The sequence below is a fragment of the Bidens hawaiensis genome, unplaced genomic scaffold (genome assembly GCF_021521415.1).
Source record: "Bidens hawaiensis isolate Kalapana, Puna unplaced genomic scaffold, B.hawaiensis_p1.1 tig00029930_1, whole genome shotgun sequence".
NCBI lineage: Eukaryota > Viridiplantae > Streptophyta > Magnoliopsida > Asterales > Asteraceae > Bidens > Bidens hawaiensis.
The window spans coordinates 96,458-118,144 of record NW_027494980.1 but is presented as its reverse complement, the minus strand read 5'-3'; the positions used below and the strand labels follow the sequence as shown (position 1 = coordinate 118,144).

At 34.7% G+C, this 21,687-nt stretch overlaps 3 protein-coding genes across 3 annotated transcripts; all 3 read left to right on the top strand.

Annotated features, from left to right (window-relative positions):
- The first annotated feature begins 135 nt into the window (after positions 1-135).
- On the top strand, positions 136-2,946 carry LOC143579754 (uncharacterized). The gene is made up of 6 exons (XM_077062969.1): positions 136-189; positions 279-358; positions 1,564-1,705; positions 1,793-1,942; positions 2,029-2,230; positions 2,805-2,946. Exons 1-6 carry the CDS (start codon positions 145-147, stop codon positions 2,900-2,902), a joined length of 717 nt encoding a protein of 238 aa, XP_076919084.1. The 5' UTR covers positions 136-144; the 3' UTR covers positions 2,903-2,946.
- Positions 2,947-3,668: 722 nt separating this feature from the next.
- LOC143579753 (uncharacterized) lies at positions 3,669-6,479 on the top strand. The gene is made up of 6 exons (XM_077062968.1): positions 3,669-3,722; positions 3,812-3,891; positions 5,097-5,238; positions 5,326-5,475; positions 5,562-5,763; positions 6,338-6,479. Exons 1-6 carry the CDS (start codon positions 3,678-3,680, stop codon positions 6,433-6,435), a joined length of 717 nt encoding a protein of 238 aa, XP_076919083.1. The 5' UTR covers positions 3,669-3,677; the 3' UTR covers positions 6,436-6,479.
- Positions 6,480-7,201: 722 nt separating this feature from the next.
- LOC143579751 (uncharacterized) lies at positions 7,202-10,012 on the top strand. Its single transcript, XM_077062967.1, has 6 exons — positions 7,202-7,255; positions 7,345-7,424; positions 8,630-8,771; positions 8,859-9,008; positions 9,095-9,296; positions 9,871-10,012. The coding sequence occupies exons 1-6, from the start codon at positions 7,211-7,213 to the stop codon at positions 9,966-9,968; spliced, it is 717 nt and encodes a 238-aa protein (XP_076919082.1). The 5' UTR covers positions 7,202-7,210; the 3' UTR covers positions 9,969-10,012.
- The last annotated feature ends 11,675 nt before the right edge of the window (positions 10,013-21,687 follow it).

Sequence of the window (21,687 nt, the reverse complement as noted above, 5' to 3'; positions counted from 1 at the left end):
AAACCCTATTTTATTTAACCTCTCGTTTCGTCGTATCTCAAATTAACGTTTACGATTACAGTTGCAGAATCAACAATGCAAGCCACCAGTAATAAAAAACCCAGGTCAATTTCAACTCAAGCAGCATCTACAACACCTTCATTGATGAAAGACTCATTCGCCCAATACGCTGAATACCTTAATCAATTGGTAACCATTCTTATCACTCAAAATTTTGAATTTTTTATAACGTATTTGATAATTAGGGCTTGTTACGTGTTAATTGATGGTTATTGCAGAATGATAAGAGGGAACGAGTGGTTAAAGCTAGCCGTGATGTAACGATAAACAGTAAAAAAGTAATCTTTCAGGTGCACAGGTAAATTGTTATCTTTATTACTTGAAGCAGCATTCTTAGTTTCTGTGTTTCTTGTATATATCAGTAGGCGTGCAAACGAGCCGTGCCCGAAACTTGAGATTGGATAGGTTAAAAGCTCTGAATGAGCGGAGCTTTGTCGAGCCCGAAATAAAGCTTGTTTAGTTATCGAGCCCGAATTGAGCTTTATCGAGCCTGAAATAAAGCTTGTTTAGTTACTGAGCCGAAGCTTGAGTCTTGTATGGGATGAGCGTTTAGGCTTCTTGAGAGTCAATGAGTAGAGGTGGACAAATAAACCGGTTAACCAAACCGACCTGAAAACAAAACTGGTTTGAAACCGATTATTTAGAAACTGGTTTGGAACCAATTAAAACCATAGGTTCGGAACCGGTTTGTAATTTTCTCCACCAAAACCAGTTGCAAACCGGTTAACCGAACCGAAACCGGGCAAAAACCAGGCAAAACCCGAACTGAAACCGATCGTAACATTGTAAGAAACTGATTTCAACCCGAACCGAAACCGATCGTAACATTGTATGAAACTAGTTTCAACCCGAACCAAAACCGATTATAAACAGGTTTTGACTTTGGTTGACCAAACCAAACCGGTTTCAACCCTAACCGGTTTTGAGTTTTAAACCGGTTTGTGCATCTCTATTAATGAGTCTAGTATTTTTCTAGATGTCAACTTTTTTGGACTTCTATGTATTAGTTTCACACTGCACGGCCAAGCTCAAGCTGAGCTTAGCTTAATCTGAGCTTTTAGGCTTGTTGAGGTTTTCTCATTTCTCAACATGTATTAAAATAGAGAAAAAATGTATGTAATTTAATTAATAAATGATAAACTAGTCGAGCTTGAGCTTTGGAAGCAGAGCTCGAAATGAGTCTTGTTTGAGCTCTAAGTCAAAACGAGCCAAGCTTTGGTCGTTTAAGGTACTTTGTACGAGCTTAATATGTGCTTAGGCTCATTAAGGTTTTGTCAGAATATAAATATATAAAATAATCGAAAATTTGTATAAATTAATTGATCAATAATAAACAAGTCGAACTTGAGATTTAGAAACAGAGCTCGAAAGGAGTCTAGCTCGAGCTCTCGTAAGTCAAAGCGAGCCAAGCTCGAGCCTAATTGATATGGGCTCGGCTTGGCTCATTTACACCCCTACTGATACATGTGTAATTTATCTTATTTTACTTCCATTCTGTACCAGAATTAGCAAAAATAATAAAGATGAGGTGTTGGAAATAGCAGAAAAGGATCTTTCAAATGTTAAAGATCAGCATATAGCTCGGCTAGTAAACGAGCTACAAGGAACCGATTTCTGGAAGCTAAGACGTGCATACTCTCCCGGGGTTGAACCTTTTTTCCATCTTTAAATTTCACAAATTTAAGCATCACATTGTTTAAATTAAACATCATCTCTTTTATATGTTGTGCAGATACAAGAATATGTTGAAGCTGCAACATTATGTAAATTCTGCACTGCTGGCACCCTGTTGAATCTCGATGAGATAAATGAAATGTTGTTACCGTTGAGCGGTCCTTCTAACGAGCCTTTGCAAATTAATATTCTTGATTATATATTAGGGGTATGTTTTGTTACATTGTTATATACTTGCATGCAAGATTTTAAGTGGTAAAGTGATATATGCAATATGTTGAGCTTTTGGTTTAGCTTGCTGACTTAACCGGGGAGTTGATGAGGTTGGCGATTGGGCGAATATTAGATGGTGAACTTGAGTATGCTCAAAAAATATGCAGATTTGTGCGGGAAATTTACCGAGAACTTACACTTGTGGCTCCAAAAATGGATGATAGTTCGGATATGAAAACTAAAATGGATGTGATGCTTCAAAGCGTGATGAAAATAGAAAACGGTATGTTTTTTTTATTCTTTTTGTAACCATGAAAACCGTTAGGGAAAACTCACGGTGTTATGGATTTAGTAATCGTTAAAGGTTTTTGGGCTCAACTGTAAAATAGGCATAGTTTGAGGCTAGATTTGTAAGTGTCAACCAACCTTGTTAGTTGGTTGTATATGCTAGTGGAGAATATGTTAGTTGAGAAATAAGAAAACAATATCGAGTAAGAAAATGTGCAATACGCACGCATCACGTATACGAGGCGTTTGCTATTAATAAAATATTTGTAAGCATTAAAAAAATAAGAGATTAAAATAATTATATTAAAGAAAAAGCTATGGTATCACCAAAGAAGTTTTAAGTGCTAGCGAAGGCTGTAACAAGTTTAGCGGCTTAACTGTAAAATAGATTTGGTATTGTTAACTAACCTTGTTTGTTGGTTGATTGAGCTGTGTGTGTATGTTGAGAAATAAGAAAACTATATCGAATTGTGACCCTATTCTCTCTGTGTGCCATACTTATTTCCCAACACACGCCCTCCATGAATTGTACAATCGGGTTCATGTATTTCTTATGTTTGGTTTTGCAGCCTGCTTTGGTGTTCATGTGAGGGGATCTGAATATATCCCGTTAATTGGATCGGATGATACGAGTTACACATCGTTGGGCGTTCGTGACTTTGAATAATGAAGTATAACTTTTTTTTGTTTTTTTTTCTTTTGGTTTTGTGAATTATGATTTTAAATTACATCAGTAACGTTTGAGCACGTTTGTTTTAGACAAGAAATGTTGATAATGGATCAAAATTTGCACGGCCAAAGGTACGTTTAATTTACACATTCTTTGTGTTGTAGTGAATTAGGTTGTCTTAGGTTATATAGTTATCACAATGTTCTCAATAAGACATAAATATCAAACCGGTTTTTGCCCAGTTTCGGTTCGGTTAACGAGTTTTGATGTAGAAAATTACAAACCGGTTCCAAACCAACTGTTTCAATCGGTTTCAAATTGGTTCGGTTTTGGTTTGATTTTCAGATCGGTTCAACTAACCGGTTTATTTGTCCATCTCAAATACCAACCAATCAGACGTTTTTGAAAAGAGTTACTATTCTGAGCAATTACTTCTTCATACGTTTAATGTCGTTTTTGTTACGAATCTAATTGATACCAACCGAACTCGAGTAAGAGAATAATACATCCTAGATGATGAAAAGTTTGTGGTGTTTTGCCAGATGTTGATTACTCGTGCGTCCGTACACAGGAACACCTTCTTGTTCTCTCTCATGGCTTCCAAATCTCAACGCAAACGTATCTTCTTAAACCCTATTTTATTTAACCTCTCGTTTCGTCGTATCTCAAATTAACGTTTACGATTACAGTTGCAGAATCAACAATGCAAGCCACCAGTAATAAAAAACCCAGGTCAATTTCAACTCAAGCAGCATCTACAACACCTTCATTGATGAAAGACTCATTCGCCCAATACGCTGAATACCTTAATCAATTGGTAACCATTCTTATCACTCAAAATTTTGAATTTTTTATAACGTATTTGATAATTAGGGCTTGTTACGTGTTAATTGATGGTTATTGCAGAATGATAAGAGGGAACGAGTGGTTAAAGCTAGCCGTGATGTAACGATAAACAGTAAAAAAGTAATCTTTCAGGTGCACAGGTAAATTGTTATCTTTATTACTTGAAGCAGCATTCTTAGTTTCTGTGTTTCTTGTATATATCAGTAGGCGTGCAAACGAGCCGTGCCCGAAACTTGAGATTGGATAGGTTAAAAGCTCTGAATGAGCGGAGCTTTGTCGAGCCCGAAATAAAGCTTGTTTAGTTATCGAGCCCGAATTGAGCTTTATCGAGCCTGAAATAAAGCTTGTTTAGTTACTGAGCCGAAGCTTGAGTCTTGTATGGGATGAGCGTTTAGGCTTCTTGAGAGTCAATGAGTAGAGGTGGACAAATAAACCGGTTAACCAAACCGACCTGAAAACAAAACTGGTTTGAAACCGATTATTTAGAAACTGGTTTGGAACCAATTAAAACCATAGGTTCGGAACCGGTTTGTAATTTTCTCCACCAAAACCAGTTGCAAACCGGTTAACCGAACCGAAACCGGGCAAAAACCAGGCAAAACCCGAACTGAAACCGATCGTAACATTGTAAGAAACTGATTTCAACCCGAACCGAAACCGATCGTAACATTGTATGAAACTAGTTTCAACCCGAACCAAAACCGATTATAAACAGGTTTTGACTTTGGTTGACCAAACCAAACCGGTTTCAACCCTAACCGGTTTTGAGTTTTAAACCGGTTTGTGCATCTCTATTAATGAGTCTAGTATTTTTCTAGATGTCAACTTTTTTGGACTTCTATGTATTAGTTTCACACTGCACGGCCAAGCTCAAGCTGAGCTTAGCTTAATCTGAGCTTTTAGGCTTGTTGAGGTTTTCTCATTTCTCAACATGTATTAAAATAGAGAAAAAATGTATGTAATTTAATTAATAAATGATAAACTAGTCGAGCTTGAGCTTTGGAAGCAGAGCTCGAAATGAGTCTTGTTTGAGCTCTAAGTCAAAACGAGCCAAGCTTTGGTCGTTTAAGGTACTTTGTACGAGCTTAATATGTGCTTAGGCTCATTAAGGTTTTGTCAGAATATAAATATATAAAATAATCGAAAATTTGTATAAATTAATTGATCAATAATAAACAAGTCGAACTTGAGATTTAGAAACAGAGCTCGAAAGGAGTCTAGCTCGAGCTCTCGTAAGTCAAAGCGAGCCAAGCTCGAGCCTAATTGATATGGGCTCGGCTTGGCTCATTTACACCCCTACTGATACATGTGTAATTTATCTTATTTTACTTCCATTCTGTACCAGAATTAGCAAAAATAATAAAGATGAGGTGTTGGAAATAGCAGAAAAGGATCTTTCAAATGTTAAAGATCAGCATATAGCTCGGCTAGTAAACGAGCTACAAGGAACCGATTTCTGGAAGCTAAGACGTGCATACTCTCCCGGGGTTGAACCTTTTTTCCATCTTTAAATTTCACAAATTTAAGCATCACATTGTTTAAATTAAACATCATCTCTTTTATATGTTGTGCAGATACAAGAATATGTTGAAGCTGCAACATTATGTAAATTCTGCACTGCTGGCACCCTGTTGAATCTCGATGAGATAAATGAAATGTTGTTACCGTTGAGCGGTCCTTCTAACGAGCCTTTGCAAATTAATATTCTTGATTATATATTAGGGGTATGTTTTGTTACATTGTTATATACTTGCATGCAAGATTTTAAGTGGTAAAGTGATATATGCAATATGTTGAGCTTTTGGTTTAGCTTGCTGACTTAACCGGGGAGTTGATGAGGTTGGCGATTGGGCGAATATTAGATGGTGAACTTGAGTATGCTCAAAAAATATGCAGATTTGTGCGGGAAATTTACCGAGAACTTACACTTGTGGCTCCAAAAATGGATGATAGTTCGGATATGAAAACTAAAATGGATGTGATGCTTCAAAGCGTGATGAAAATAGAAAACGGTATGTTTTTTTTATTCTTTTTGTTACCATGAAAACCGTTAGGGAAAACTCACGGTGTTATGGATTTAGTAATCGTTAAAGGTTTTTGGGCTCAACTGTAAAATAGGCATAGTTTGAGGCTAGATTTGTAAGTGTCAACCAACCTTGTTAGTTGGTTGTATATGCTAGTGGAGAATATGTTAGTTGAGAAATAAGAAAACAATATCGAGTAAGAAAATGTGCAATACGCACGCATCACGTATACGAGGCGTTTGCTATTAATAAAATATTTGTAAGCATTAAAAAAATAAGAGATTAAAATAATTATATTAAAGAAAAAGCTATGGTATCACCAAAGAAGTTTTAAGTGCTAGCGAAGGCTGTAACAAGTTTAGCGGCTTAACTGTAAAATAGATTTGGTATTGTTAACTAACCTTGTTTGTTGGTTGATTGAGCTGTGTGTGTATGTTGAGAAATAAGAAAACTATATCGAATTGTGACCCTATTCTCTCTGTGTGCCATACTTATTTCCCAACACACGCCCTCCATGAATTGTACAATCGGGTTCATGTATTTCTTATGTTTGGTTTTGCAGCCTGCTTTGGTGTTCATGTGAGGGGATCTGAATATATCCCGTTAATTGGATCGGATGATACGAGTTACACATCGTTGGGCGTTCGTGACTTTGAATAATGAAGTATAACTTTTTTTTGTTTTTTTTTCTTTTGGTTTTGTGAATTATGATTTTAAATTACATCAGTAACGTTTGAGCACGTTTGTTTTAGACAAGAAATGTTGATAATGGATCAAAATTTGCACGGCCAAAGGTACGTTTAATTTACACATTCTTTGTGTTGTAGTGAATTAGGTTGTCTTAGGTTATATAGTTATCACAATGTTCTCAATAAGACATAAATATCAAACCGGTTTTTGCCCAGTTTCGGTTCGGTTAACGAGTTTTGATGTAGAAAATTACAAACCGGTTCCAAACCAACTGTTTCAATCGGTTTCAAATTGGTTCGGTTTTGGTTTGATTTTCAGATCGGTTCAACTAACCGGTTTATTTGTCCATCTCAAATACCAACCAATCAGACGTTTTTGAAAAGAGTTACTATTCTGAGCAATTACTTCTTCATACGTTTAATGTCGTTTTTGTTACGAATCTAATTGATACCAACCGAACTCGAGTAAGAGAATAATACATCCTAGATGATGAAAAGTTTGTGGTGTTTTGCCAGATGTTGATTACTCGTGCGTCCGTACACAGGAACACCTTCTTGTTCTCTCTCATGGCTTCCAAATCTCAACGCAAACGTATCTTCTTAAACCCTATTTTATTTAACCTCTCGTTTCGTCGTATCTCAAATTAACGTTTACGATTACAGTTGCAGAATCAACAATGCAAGCCACCAGTAATAAAAAACCCAGGTCAATTTCAACTCAAGCAGCATCTACAACACCTTCATTGATGAAAGACTCATTCGCCCAATACGCTGAATACCTTAATCAATTGGTAACCATTCTTATCACTCAAAATTTTGAATTTTTTATAACGTATTTGATAATTAGGGCTTGTTACGTGTTAATTGATGGTTATTGCAGAATGATAAGAGGGAACGAGTGGTTAAAGCTAGCCGTGATGTAACGATAAACAGTAAAAAAGTAATCTTTCAGGTGCACAGGTAAATTGTTATCTTTATTACTTGAAGCAGCATTCTTAGTTTCTGTGTTTCTTGTATATATCAGTAGGCGTGCAAACGAGCCGTGCCCGAAACTTGAGATTGGATAGGTTAAAAGCTCTGAATGAGCGGAGCTTTGTCGAGCCCGAAATAAAGCTTGTTTAGTTATCGAGCCCGAATTGAGCTTTATCGAGCCTGAAATAAAGCTTGTTTAGTTACTGAGCCGAAGCTTGAGTCTTGTATGGGATGAGCGTTTAGGCTTCTTGAGAGTCAATGAGTAGAGGTGGACAAATAAACCGGTTAACCAAACCGACCTGAAAACAAAACTGGTTTGAAACCGATTATTTAGAAACTGGTTTGGAACCAATTAAAACCATAGGTTCGGAACCGGTTTGTAATTTTCTCCACCAAAACCAGTTGCAAACCGGTTAACCGAACCGAAACCGGGCAAAAACCAGGCAAAACCCGAACTGAAACCGATCGTAACATTGTAAGAAACTGATTTCAACCCGAACCGAAACCGATCGTAACATTGTATGAAACTAGTTTCAACCCGAACCAAAACCGATTATAAACAGGTTTTGACTTTGGTTGACCAAACCAAACCGGTTTCAACCCTAACCGGTTTTGAGTTTTAAACCGGTTTGTGCATCTCTATTAATGAGTCTAGTATTTTTCTAGATGTCAACTTTTTTGGACTTCTATGTATTAGTTTCACACTGCACGGCCAAGCTCAAGCTGAGCTTAGCTTAATCTGAGCTTTTAGGCTTGTTGAGGTTTTCTCATTTCTCAACATGTATTAAAATAGAGAAAAAATGTATGTAATTTAATTAATAAATGATAAACTAGTCGAGCTTGAGCTTTGGAAGCAGAGCTCGAAATGAGTCTTGTTTGAGCTCTAAGTCAAAACGAGCCAAGCTTTGGTCGTTTAAGGTACTTTGTACGAGCTTAATATGTGCTTAGGCTCATTAAGGTTTTGTCAGAATATAAATATATAAAATAATCGAAAATTTGTATAAATTAATTGATCAATAATAAACAAGTCGAACTTGAGATTTAGAAACAGAGCTCGAAAGGAGTCTAGCTCGAGCTCTCGTAAGTCAAAGCGAGCCAAGCTCGAGCCTAATTGATATGGGCTCGGCTTGGCTCATTTACACCCCTACTGATACATGTGTAATTTATCTTATTTTACTTCCATTCTGTACCAGAATTAGCAAAAATAATAAAGATGAGGTGTTGGAAATAGCAGAAAAGGATCTTTCAAATGTTAAAGATCAGCATATAGCTCGGCTAGTAAACGAGCTACAAGGAACCGATTTCTGGAAGCTAAGACGTGCATACTCTCCCGGGGTTGAACCTTTTTTCCATCTTTAAATTTCACAAATTTAAGCATCACATTGTTTAAATTAAACATCATCTCTTTTATATGTTGTGCAGATACAAGAATATGTTGAAGCTGCAACATTATGTAAATTCTGCACTGCTGGCACCCTGTTGAATCTCGATGAGATAAATGAAATGTTGTTACCGTTGAGCGGTCCTTCTAACGAGCCTTTGCAAATTAATATTCTTGATTATATATTAGGGGTATGTTTTGTTACATTGTTATATACTTGCATGCAAGATTTTAAGTGGTAAAGTGATATATGCAATATGTTGAGCTTTTGGTTTAGCTTGCTGACTTAACCGGGGAGTTGATGAGGTTGGCGATTGGGCGAATATTAGATGGTGAACTTGAGTATGCTCAAAAAATATGCAGATTTGTGCGGGAAATTTACCGAGAACTTACACTTGTGGCTCCAAAAATGGATGATAGTTCGGATATGAAAACTAAAATGGATGTGATGCTTCAAAGCGTGATGAAAATAGAAAACGGTATGTTTTTTTTATTCTTTTTGTAACCATGAAAACCGTTAGGGAAAACTCACGGTGTTATGGATTTAGTAATCGTTAAAGGTTTTTGGGCTCAACTGTAAAATAGGCATAGTTTGAGGCTAGATTTGTAAGTGTCAACCAACCTTGTTAGTTGGTTGTATATGCTAGTGGAGAATATGTTAGTTGAGAAATAAGAAAACAATATCGAGTAAGAAAATGTGCAATACGCACGCATCACGTATACGAGGCGTTTGCTATTAATAAAATATTTGTAAGCATTAAAAAAATAAGAGATTAAAATAATTATATTAAAGAAAAAGCTATGGTATCACCAAAGAAGTTTTAAGTGCTAGCGAAGGCTGTAACAAGTTTAGCGGCTTAACTGTAAAATAGATTTGGTATTGTTAACTAACCTTGTTTGTTGGTTGATTGAGCTGTGTGTGTATGTTGAGAAATAAGAAAACTATATCGAATTGTGACCCTATTCTCTCTGTGTGCCATACTTATTTCCCAACACACGCCCTCCATGAATTGTACAATCGGGTTCATGTATTTCTTATGTTTGGTTTTGCAGCCTGCTTTGGTGTTCATGTGAGGGGATCTGAATATATCCCGTTAATTGGATCGGATGATACGAGTTACACATCGTTGGGCGTTCGTGACTTTGAATAATGAAGTATAACTTTTTTTTGTTTTTTTTTCTTTTGGTTTTGTGAATTATGATTTTAAATTACATCAGTAACGTTTGAGCACGTTTGTTTTAGACAAGAAATGTTGATAATGGATCAAAATTTGCACGGCCAAAGGTACGTTTAATTTACACATTCTTTGTGTTGTAGTGAATTAGGTTGTCTTAGGTTATATAGTTATCACAATGTTCTCAATAAGACATAAATATCAAGAAATATAAAGATGAAAAGGTGGATTGCTATTGTACTCTTTTATGAATGAAAAAGAGTTGTTATCAAAACATCCTGATGGTCATGATGCGTTCCTCTAATTTAAGCTCGGAGATTTGAATCGTATACTGTTACCATATCATCAAAGTAGGAATGGCAGAAAAAAGAAAATAGGACAATTACTGTTGGGTAAATTTTAATTATTATTTGTTAATGTTTGCTAAAGTTTGTAAGCATTTCTCAGAGAAAAAACAATTGGACAAGACGACCTTGGCCAACTTTGAGAGAAGGCATTATTATTATATATATATATTCAAAGGGAGATTTTTTCTCCCATACGAAACTACTATTCTTATTATCTTCTTGATAACAAAGATGGATATCAACTATATATTTTATTTTATTTTTTTATTGGTTTACTTTTACTTTATTATTTGTTAAATCGAGCAGGATTTCGGTAAAAATAAAGAAGCTCCAGTGAATTTCTTAACAGATCCACTTGAAAGTAGCTCTACTATCCGACCAACAGACGCTCTTGTGTTTGGATGGGCAGGGGAAGCACGTTTGTATAGACCTTATTGGAGTATCCCCTCTTGTCAGACTTAGGAATACCGGTTTGTTGTTAGGCAGACCGTGTTGAAGGCGGAATCAGGAAAAAATGCTAAACATGAGCATGTGCCAAGAATCAACATGTCTTCATTTCTTTTGTTTTTGATACATTTGGGTCCCTTGCCCCGAAGCTATTACGTTTCTGAAAAGAGTTCAGCGGGTCGTGCACAGTAACTTATCGACGCCAAAGATCTATAACTTTATTTTCAGTAAGATCGGTTTTGCCTTTTAAAAGGGGGTGACGGCGCACCTTGTTGTCCGCTTACCCACCTCTATATTTTAATTATATCCTTTTATTCAGTTATGAATGAATATTTATAGACATTTAAAAAAATAAAAAAAATTTAGCTGTTTATCTTTTTAAAATATTGTATAGATCCACTAATTCAAAACTATCCCCTCGTCACATTTTATATTCATGTTTCGATATCTGACAACGCGCCTTTAAAATATGTTTTTAGTAAGTCTCTTGTGTTCAATCTAAGTGATTATGCGGTTGTCACGAGTTTGATAACAGTACATATTTCCGTAATACGTAATGTGTAAACTTGTTTTTTTCTTTTTCTAAATGCGTAATGTGTAAACTCGTTTTTCTCCTTCGTGTATTCTTACAAGGTAGCGATTGAATTGGTGTTGGACTTGCGTAAGATAATTCTAAAGAACTCTATAAATGTGTTGATTCCTATTGTAATGTCTTAGCAGAATCTCACATCGGTTATATACAAAAGAGATTGTGAGTGCGTAAGGATTTGATCTTAAATACCATCAATGTATGTTTAAAAATTTGTGCTGGTATCGCCTATACTAAACGAATTTGCGTTGGTTCGCAATTGTAACGTGCTGGTTTTTTTAATATACATGTCATAAATTTGTTGTATTTCAGCATTGATGGGTCTATTTCTTTTGTTTAGTTCCGATGTCGTAACCTGATACAGGCTGATTTCGTATTGACACGCAACATGTTAGTGGTTTTGACGTTTTTACATATGTTTATTTGTTCGGTTTAATAGTCCCGTTGCGAAGCAGGGTCCTATACATTAGTTTAAGGGAAAATTCTGAAAATAGTCCAAACTATGAGAGAGAAACTGAAAATAGTCCATGAAAATCTGATATTCCACAAATAGTCCATCGAAATCAATTGGACCAGATAGATTTGAAACAAATCCGATGGTTTCGCCAGCCAATAAGAAAATGACAAGTGTCTCACTACCCACCTACCCAAATGATTTTCCCCTCAAACTGATCGGTCTATATGGTATTCTGATGAAAACAATCTCCTCTTAAAACCAACTCCCCAGCCTCCTTTTTCCTCAAACATGTCCGCCGCCGGCGGCGGCGGTTTCCAGCGACTTCTCCGGCGACTTTTCCAAAAACCAGACCATAAAACATCAAATCATCAAACAAATAATCAAATTCAATCCAAGATTTTTCTGGGTTTTGATTGTTAATTGATATATAATCGATTAAACTCATCAGTTTTGCTTTCGGATCGAAGAATAACAAAACCCCCAATTTCAATTTCAAACTCAACAAAACCCTAATTTTCAAATTCAACAAAATAGGATGAACAAAGACATGTGATTATGAGTCCTCAGTCAAAACCATTACCCCATCATCACAATTACCGAATAAATTATCATCAAAAGTCGTTAATTTGTTGTTCATCTTCAGAAGCACTTTTGGTGATGAAAATAATTGCTTTAAAACTGTGGAAATTGGCTCAATTTAGGGTTTTAGTTCTCATCTTTTTGCCGTCAGTTTATTTGTTTTCTTTGAGTTATAGATCATCTTACCTCTGCCGAAGAAGTCACCGGAAACCGCCGCCACCGGCGGCGGACATGTTTGAGGGGAAAGGAGGCTGGGGAGATGGTTTTAAGAGGAGATTGTTTTCATCAGAATATCATCTGGACCGATCAGTTTGAGGGGAAAATCATTTGGGTAGGTCGGTAGTAGGACACTTGGCATTTTTTTATTGGCTAGCGAAAACCATTGAATTTGTTTCAAATCTATCTGATTCGATTGATTTCGATGGACTATTTATGTAACATCAAATTTTCATGGACTATTTTTAGTTTCTCTCTTAGTTTGGAATATTTTCTATATTTTTCCTTAGTTTAAACTTAGACATCAAATAAAATAATAGGATTATCATCAAATGAGGTATTGACACGTATCTAAGGGCCATCTTTTGACCCGTAAGTCATAACATGTCATATCTCTGTTTTTCTGACACCAACTCACGTGACTCCGGTCAGGTTTCCCAGAAACCGAAACAGTAATTTATGGGCCTTTTTAACTATTTGATCATGTGTTGGGCTTTGTGCGGTCAAAACCCGTTTGACCATCATCCTTATTAGAGGTGCATAATTCGGGTTTTTCAAATACCCGGGTTCGGATATGACCGGGTATTGAAAAATCGAGTATTGGTAATACCCGGTTGGATTCGGGTCCGGGTATTGTCTCTAAAAACCATACACTATGCATCGGGTTCGGGTCGGGTATGGAACCGGGTATTTGAATACCCTATTTTCGGGTATTGAAAAAACCCTAATATTTGGGTTTTTTGGGGGGGTTTTTTCGGGTATAGATTGGATTTTTTTAAGGGGTTACAATTTTTAGGGGTATTTTCGGGCATTTTTTAGATATTTTTCGGGTAAATTCGGGTATAGATCGGGTATTGGAAAAACTCGGTTCCGGGTATTTAACCGGTTCCGGGTTTCGGGTATTACCGGGTATAAATCGGGCCCGGTTCCGGGTACGGGTGTTGATACTAAAATGCATACCCTATCCGTACCCTACGAGTAGGGTCGATTACGGGTGTTAAAAACCCTGGTATAAAAAGAACCGGTTCCAGGTATTTTTTTTCGGGTCTGGTTCCATGTTCGGATTTTTTATGCACCTCTCATCCTTATTCTATAATTAATATATCCTAGGATAACCTAACTGCATGTAGCTTTACCGCCGGTAAAATATGCAGTGTATCTTTAGCACACTAGCATGCTTAATTTTTACTTTTTGAAAAGGTAACTTTGTTGTATATTAGGTCATAATTAAATGTGTCATTTTGTTGAATGTTAGGACAAATATGTTTAGTGAACAAGTTCATATGACACCACATGATTAAAAAAGGTAAAACATAAATAGCATATAATAAAATATAGATACCAATAATTAAAATACATTTATGATTAGAATATTGAACTATTTATCAAATTCTGTTGTTTAGATAATCGGGTACAAAAGTGTTGTGATAACTTATCATCCTTTTTAAACGTTTTATACATGTCATAAACGGGTTGAACCCTATTTAAAGACGTTTTTAACTGTTGCGTACTTGCATTAACGTGTCGCCCCGTTTATATCCCAATCTCGTTATCGCAAACAATAACAAGTTTAATTGCGTATTGAGTCATGTTGTACTAACAGATTGTATCTTAAATTTTCAACTCTCTTCCTAATTTGATATTTAACTTTATATTACAAGATCATACTATAAAAATAATAACTGTAAAATACGAAAAGTTGGATATGCCTTTTTTCTCAAACCAATAAGTTAAAAAATTACATAAATTTTACACAGAAATACATGCATAATTCAATCTAATAATATAAGTAAAAATGAATGTTAATTAACTTTTAAAATACTAAATAAATTAGTAAATGATGCCTCTGGTTTGTCAATAGTAGTAATGGTTAAGACTTGAAATTATTTTCGGTATCTCTAACCCTAAACACGATTATAAAGGTAGGATGGTATGACTAACTAAGGTTTTATTTATGCAAAAAGTATTGAAAAGTTGCGTTTCACAAAATAAAGTTTCAAGTGTTATTTCAAATGAAATAACACGTGACAATATTGATGGAGGCAGGATCTCATAAATAGTGACACAATAGATTATTGATTTTGTACCCACATGGCTCGTGTACATAAAGTTTTATTTATGATAAGCTTTTCGTTGTGTAAAGTGTTTCTAGTGTAACAAGTTGTGTTTTGGGTGACCACAACTTGAATCGTGCTCTCTTTTTTTAGACATATACAACTGTTTCCACACTTGCGAGCTGCTAGAAGTCGATATAGGTGGGTGTTCACTATTAATTTTTTTAAAAGAAATTAATGATTTTCATGTGACTGAAACCTTATTTATTTTCACACAAAAGATTTTTTGAATAGTGCAGGCTATATAGTTTTTATTTATAGTAACTATATTAAATGTATCGAAGTTAAAACGAATTATTATTTTGTCAACAGACTAACAATCATATTTATAAATTTTACCAAATGTCTAAATTTTTTAAGTTTTGAAATATTTGCTACGTTAAAAAAGGATGATTAGAGTTTTCTTCATGTAAATGTAATGACTGCTTACGTGAAAAACACCATCTCTAAACCAAAAACTTATAAAATACACCGGTCAGCCATTTGAAAAAACACTCATTTTTTTTAACCCTTACATCCTAGAAAACACGTCGTTACCTCTTCCACATAATAATCAGTTATCTCTTGCTTTTCAGAATCGTTTATTTTTACTAAACTCTTTTCTATTTTTTGTTATTTAAAATAATAAAATCTATTTTTAAAAATACATTATAAAACTACAAATTAACACTTAAAAAAGCAGGATTTTCAAAATTCAAAATTTAAACTTTACATGATAATTCGTTATATAAACAAACTATTATTACTAAAACGTGAAAATAATTGTTTACTAAACATGATCATTTTTAAAGATTTCTAATCCATTTCTATACGTACTTGTCTACAAATATCAGATTTGAAAACTTCAACCTTCAGAGGACAGTAAAAAAGTCGCTTGAGGACTCCCAAATATCATGATGGATGGCCGATTGGCTGCATTTGTTACATACGTAATTTGAACAGGAAAAAAATTACCTTTCATGCGCTCGATAATCATATGTAAATTCAAAATTTCTATTTTTAAAAGTTTTGGATTTCTATTTCATTCATTTCCATTGTCATACGCATTAATTATTAAACTAATAATTGTCATCATTTTTCTAAACAATTTTTTTTCTCCATCTAAAATCTTCTCAAATTTTGCACATATAATGATTTGAAGGAACAAACATTATATCACTAGAAACCTAATTAAATTGTTTTTTTTAACCGTATTTGAAATTACCTTCAATGTCTGAGTGAGTTTTTCTAAGACCACATTGATTTTGATGCTCAATGACTGATTTACCCAAAAACACAAGGAGGAAAACCCACCGGCCACAACTGTGAGAATTAATCCCCTTGAGTCAGGTTTCAAACTTGAGACCTCAAAGATCAAACGGTTGGGACCCGATTGATTAAAAAGGTTGAATGTCGGACCGATTCTCCTCACATATAATATGGTACATGCATCGCCTTTAAAATACTCAGCACCATTCCCATTAAAGCTCGGTTTCACCTTTCTACCACGCCATTTTGTTGTGGCGTGTACGGGGCGGTTAAATGCAGAATAATTCCACTTTCATTGTAGAACCGATTGAAATCATGTGAAGTGAATTCTCCTCCCATATCGGTTCGGAGAGTTTTCATTGGTAAGCTAGTCTCCGTCTAGATTAGGACTTTAAACCTTTTAAAACTTTCAAACGCTTCACCATTTTCTTTCAATGAAAATGTCCACATATATCATGAGTTATTATCTATAAGTTAGCCATCACCCCATGCCATTAGGAAAAAAAAAGTCAATGGCTAGTTAAATTGCTTCTATAAGATTAAATTAGCATGTTTGTTAAGACACATATAGTACGCATCATGCACACAAAATCAAGTGAAACAGTGTCTCGTTTATAATTTAACTAAATTAAAAATGAAAACAGGAAATGAATTCAAAACAATTTTAAAAAGAAATGGAAACATCGAACATGGATCTCTTCTTGACCAATGAAACATTCGGACATTGGTCGGTGGATAAGAAAAAAACTCCAGATTTGTTTTATGACAATATCTAACACTAGTTTTAGAGTCCGTGTCATACACGGGATAATTTAAATTATAAAATTATAAATAAACAAATAATTACATAGCGTATAGAAAAAAATGTATTACATCTATGCTTGTATCTATACAATGTATACATAAATTGATTTTATTTATATCACAAAATGATTTTTTTAAATAAACTTAATAAAAAATGTCCGTGCGAAAACGTACCCGAGAATGCTTCTTTCTATTGAAAAATTCATTCCCGGTGTCATATATGTATGAAAGAATTTTGGTTATGAACTAATTTCGGAAAGAAGACTTCTCATACGATAGTAGTTCTAACCATTCAACCTAAATACAAAAGGAGCTTTACCTTTATTGATATATTTATCAATTTACCACCCATCAAAGGAAAGTAGAACATTACATTGTAACAATGGATGTTCTTCGAGAACTATGTTTTTCTTAGCTACACTATGAAAAATATTTTGATAAGTTTCAGAGGGCTTCTCGACTTTGTCATAATGACAACATAAAAAACATGTTAACACATTCAATTTTGTGAATATTTTGTTTCATTTGAGCATAGTTTAGCATGTCATGCTTCCCATACGATATTCTGATCACCATTGAAAGAAAAATTAATGTTAACATAAATATTTCAAATTTGATAAAAGTTAAGCATTGACAGGCATGGGTGACATGTCAAAAGTGTTCGCAATGTTTTCTTAAATTTTAATAGTTTAGGGGTAAACAGTCAGTATGCCAAATCCCAAACCTTTTGATTATTTCAAAAAATGCCCTTAAAAATAAATTTGAAACTCGAATCATGTTTAAAATTTTAACTTTCGTACTTTTGACATTTTAAAGTCAACACTTTGAACCATAACAAATTTGACGATATATCTATTTTGCATTCTCAAACTTTTAAAAATACTCAAATTTTCATTTTTGACCCTAACAAATTTTGACTAAAATGTAGTTAATTTGTACCAAACAATCTATTTACCAACTTTTGACCCATAAAATCAAATTTAAGTTCCACAAAAAAACCCGAAACAATTTTCATTTGAGAAACATGATTTGTTATTGATTTTTGGAATTCACCAAGTATTTTAAATATATAGTAAAATAATATGTTAATAATTATATTTATAAAAATATATAGATATTAGATAAATATAGTGTAAAAGGAAAGTGAATAATTATTGATTTATTACATATATTAGGGTATATTAGTTTTGAAGGGAATAAATTATAAGAATTAATCAAAACATGACAAATGTCTACATTTATTTTACTTTATTAGAATAGGTAGATTTTGTTTTCTGTTATATCTAACATTTTGTTTTATGAACAATAAAATCCGGATGTAGTATCATTATTCTTCATATAAAAGATGACTGGTAGTTATGATATTATCTAGATTTATTGTTTTCAACATTTAATTTTGAACACATCATGTTCCTTTTGTTTACTACACATAGATTGCACATTCATTTGATATGTAATAGGCAAATCAGTTAAAATAATTACTTGGGCATCTAGGTTCAACGGTTGCGGGGCTACAACTTAAGTGGAGTTGGAAGCGCGATTTGTCGAGGGGCTGTTAAACTAATATAAACGCGCGTAAGAAAATCATGAACAAGTTCGAAATTATTACTATATATATTTTAGAACTTTGGTGCCGCAAGAACCCTATTGGGCCATTTTGCGGCACCTTAGCGGTGAAAATTATTTTTTGTTATTCTTTTTATTTTTATTTTTTGATTTTTTTTGTTATTGTTTTGTTTTAATTCCAGTACCGTAACTAAAATGTTGATTTTTTTGTTTTAGTTTCGGTACCAGAAAGAACGTGACGGAAACCGCCCGATTTGCATAGATTGATCACCTTAACGTCCGGGATCAACAACGGTCGGGTTTTACCAACGCTTGAGTTTTACTGACCGATGCTGCCTCATTGGTCCACCTTAATTTCTATAACTTTTTTTTTTATTTTTGGTTTTTGTACCGGCACAAAAACGCGCGTAACCAAAACCGACTGAATTCGCATTGATTTACCATCTCAATGCTTAGGTTTTACCAACGCCTAAGTTTACCGACCTGTCCCGGTGTAACATCCAACTTTTTGTTAAATAATAAATGACGGAAAAGTTTTGTTATTAATTGTGTGTTGTTAAGTTAGTCGTGTGTTAAATGTTTGGATAAGGATTTGAAATGGGAATGGAGAGTGGGTGGTGGGACCCATAACTGTAACACCCCGTAACCGCAGCGGAAACGTAAACAGGATGCAACAGACACATCTGATATCAACAGCATTGCTTATAAAGAAAACACCACTACATTAATTTACAACATGTTACATTGTTCCGAGTTTAGTTCCCGTCTAGGCGATAGCACATAAGTTTTACCAACAGTACATTAACATATTTAATACAAAAAGATCATTAAGCTTCCACAAAAGAGCACGCATCGTCAAGCATGTAGCAATTATTCCAGTTTGGTGGTACCTATAAAGCATGTAAAGAAAACGGGTCAACTACGAATAGTTGGTGAGTTTCACTAATTTAAATAAACAGTGATAAATCATTATCGTAATCATATATTAGCGATGTAATTATGCTGAGCCCACAAGTGAAACCTCTGACTATCCACAAACAACCCCGTGGCATACTCCGCCCACGAACCTGCCCCAAACCGCTATGCCTAACATTACATAGCAAAATAAATAACAACAAAATAGACATGTGCAACTGGCTGGGAAACATCAGCAAATCCATGCCGGACCAGTTGGGTTTGTTAGACCAATAGTACTATCCACACTCTACCGGTTTTCAGTTAATCACTCGTGTTCCGGGGCCTTAGAATGTTAGCAACTCAGACAATTACCATCTTAGTACATTTCCGTACGATTCCCGTACAATAAAATATATATAAATCCACGCAAATCCATGCGTTCAGTATGTACTTAAACATTTCAGTAGTAACATGCTTCCGCCCCGAGAAAATATTTAAAAACCATTCAGAAAAAATGGGCTCGTGAAACTCATCTTATCGTAAGCAATTAAGTAACACAGTACCCCAGCTACTAGTCCGGATCTGTAATACGACCCCTAAGTCCGTTACTATACAATCATTATTAATATAACTTTAACCGTGTTAACCAGTACATCTGGGGACACTGTTAACCCAGTACTGTACCCGTTCTGGGGGCAATGTTAACCCAGAAACACTTATCCGGACTCAGATTGTGATATCGTTTAGTGTTCACTAGTCAGAATTTCTATTAGTTCATTTTCCCCGTTTTGCGTGCCAAGCACGGTTATCCGTTTTTACGTTTCAAAAATGAGTTTGGTCACACACGACCCGAAAATAGTTGTTGACTGATAATTTAATCAAGGTTGTGAAATTAGAGCTCGGTTTAGACGCCCCGATTGGCCGCGGGATTCGTTTCCGTCTTTAGTGTACCGGAAACTGTTAAATCAGATAAAATTACCCAAATCATCCGAATTATTTTCTGATGATTTATATTTAACTCAGTTATATGAAAATAGTTCAATTTTAGGGTTTTTATACACCAGTCAGTTCGTTTAGGCGAACTTTACCGGTTTACGCGTTTTAAGCTTTAAAAGTTTGTTTTTATTTTCTTTTTAGCACAAATAATTATCCGTTTAGTCTCGGATCTTGAAATTTTGCACAAATCACTTTTTGACAGTGGGGAATTTTATAAAAATATTTCCAGAATTAATTTTTATATTTAACATTTATTTATCTATTTTTAAACACCATTTAAACACTAAATATGTCGTAAATACCAAACGATCTTAGAAAAATCCCAAATTTTTCCTGGATGACCCATGCCATCCCCATAGTCCCCTGTAATTTTCCAGAACAAAAATCTCTTTTTACATGCCATTTTCACTAAAACCGAGCTAGAAAACCCTAGAACTCGTTTAACCGAAAAGCCTACTTAGACTTCTCCAACTCACCTAAAATTTTGTGTGTGACCTTTACATGTTATAAAGAGCTTATCTGGAATTTTCCAGAATTTTTCATGATATTTAACTATTTTTCACCATTTTTGGCCAAAATTGAGCATTAAATTCACCAAATATCCATCCTTTGTCCAAAAATTACCAAAATTTCACAGAACTCATATTTTCATATATCTAACACCTATGTAAAATTTCATGACCTAACTCTAAACACATAACAATCTGTCCAAATCACAAACATTATACAAAAACCGAACTACCTTGTGTTTCTAGCTTCAAATCGCAAGGATCTCGCTTTCTAGCCTTTGCTAACAACTAAATACAACACCTACAAGCACAATAACACCACACCAAGCAAGTTACACTCACAATCAAGCCATTTCTTTCATGGTTTCGGTTATGGTTTAAAAACAAAGATTTAACCGTAAAAATTCGTTTTTGGTTCGTTTAACTCCTTTCTTGGACCAAGATCCCTTGTATAACCCGTATACATCACTTGATCATGCAAGAATCGGTTTCATCTCGGGTTTTCACCCTTTTTTCACTTGAAACCTCATTTTCTTGCAAGTAAACTCAAGAAACGAAGATGAACACGTAAATATCTCGATCTTTACCTCGTTTTTCTTGCAAAAATTCTGGATTTTAGCTCATGAAATTGAGAGAAAATGATGGATGTTGGATATGGTTTACAAAAAAAATAATAAGCAAAGGGGTTACACCCCTTATTGCGACCGGAAGTGAGAGGGAGGTGGGGTGGGACCCACCTCTCCATTTCTAGCCACACATTTGGATATCAGAGATCTGGATAATGTTTTGGATAATCTGTTTCATTTTTTTTTTGGTTAAATGTTTAATTCGGCTTAAAACGAGGCTAAAACGGTCGTTTTCGGCTTAAAAACGAAATTTATATAAAACCGATTTAAAAACCTTAAAAACTTAAACCATGGCATTTA

Bases quoted from the DNA above. Each gene is read 5' to 3' on its own strand.
- LOC143579751 (XM_077062967.1), top strand. From the start codon at position 7,211: ATGAAAGACTCATTCGCCCAATACGCTGAATACCTTAATCAATTG. The intron at 7,256-7,344 runs GTAACCATTCTT...TGGTTATTGCAG, and splicing joins CTGAATACCTTAATCAATTG to AATGATAAGAGGGAACGAGT. The intron at 7,425-8,629 runs GTAAATTGTTAT...ATTCTGTACCAG, and splicing joins GTAATCTTTCAGGTGCACAG to AATTAGCAAAAATAATAAAG.
- LOC143579754 (XM_077062969.1), top strand. From the start codon at position 145: ATGAAAGACTCATTCGCCCAATACGCTGAATACCTTAATCAATTG. The intron at 1,706-1,792 runs GTTGAACCTTTT...TATGTTGTGCAG, and splicing joins GACGTGCATACTCTCCCGGG to ATACAAGAATATGTTGAAGC. The intron at 1,943-2,028 runs GTATGTTTTGTT...CTTTTGGTTTAG, and splicing joins TTCTTGATTATATATTAGGG to CTTGCTGACTTAACCGGGGA.
- LOC143579753 (XM_077062968.1), top strand. From the start codon at position 3,678: ATGAAAGACTCATTCGCCCAATACGCTGAATACCTTAATCAATTG. The intron at 3,723-3,811 runs GTAACCATTCTT...TGGTTATTGCAG, and splicing joins CTGAATACCTTAATCAATTG to AATGATAAGAGGGAACGAGT. The intron at 5,476-5,561 runs GTATGTTTTGTT...CTTTTGGTTTAG, and splicing joins TTCTTGATTATATATTAGGG to CTTGCTGACTTAACCGGGGA.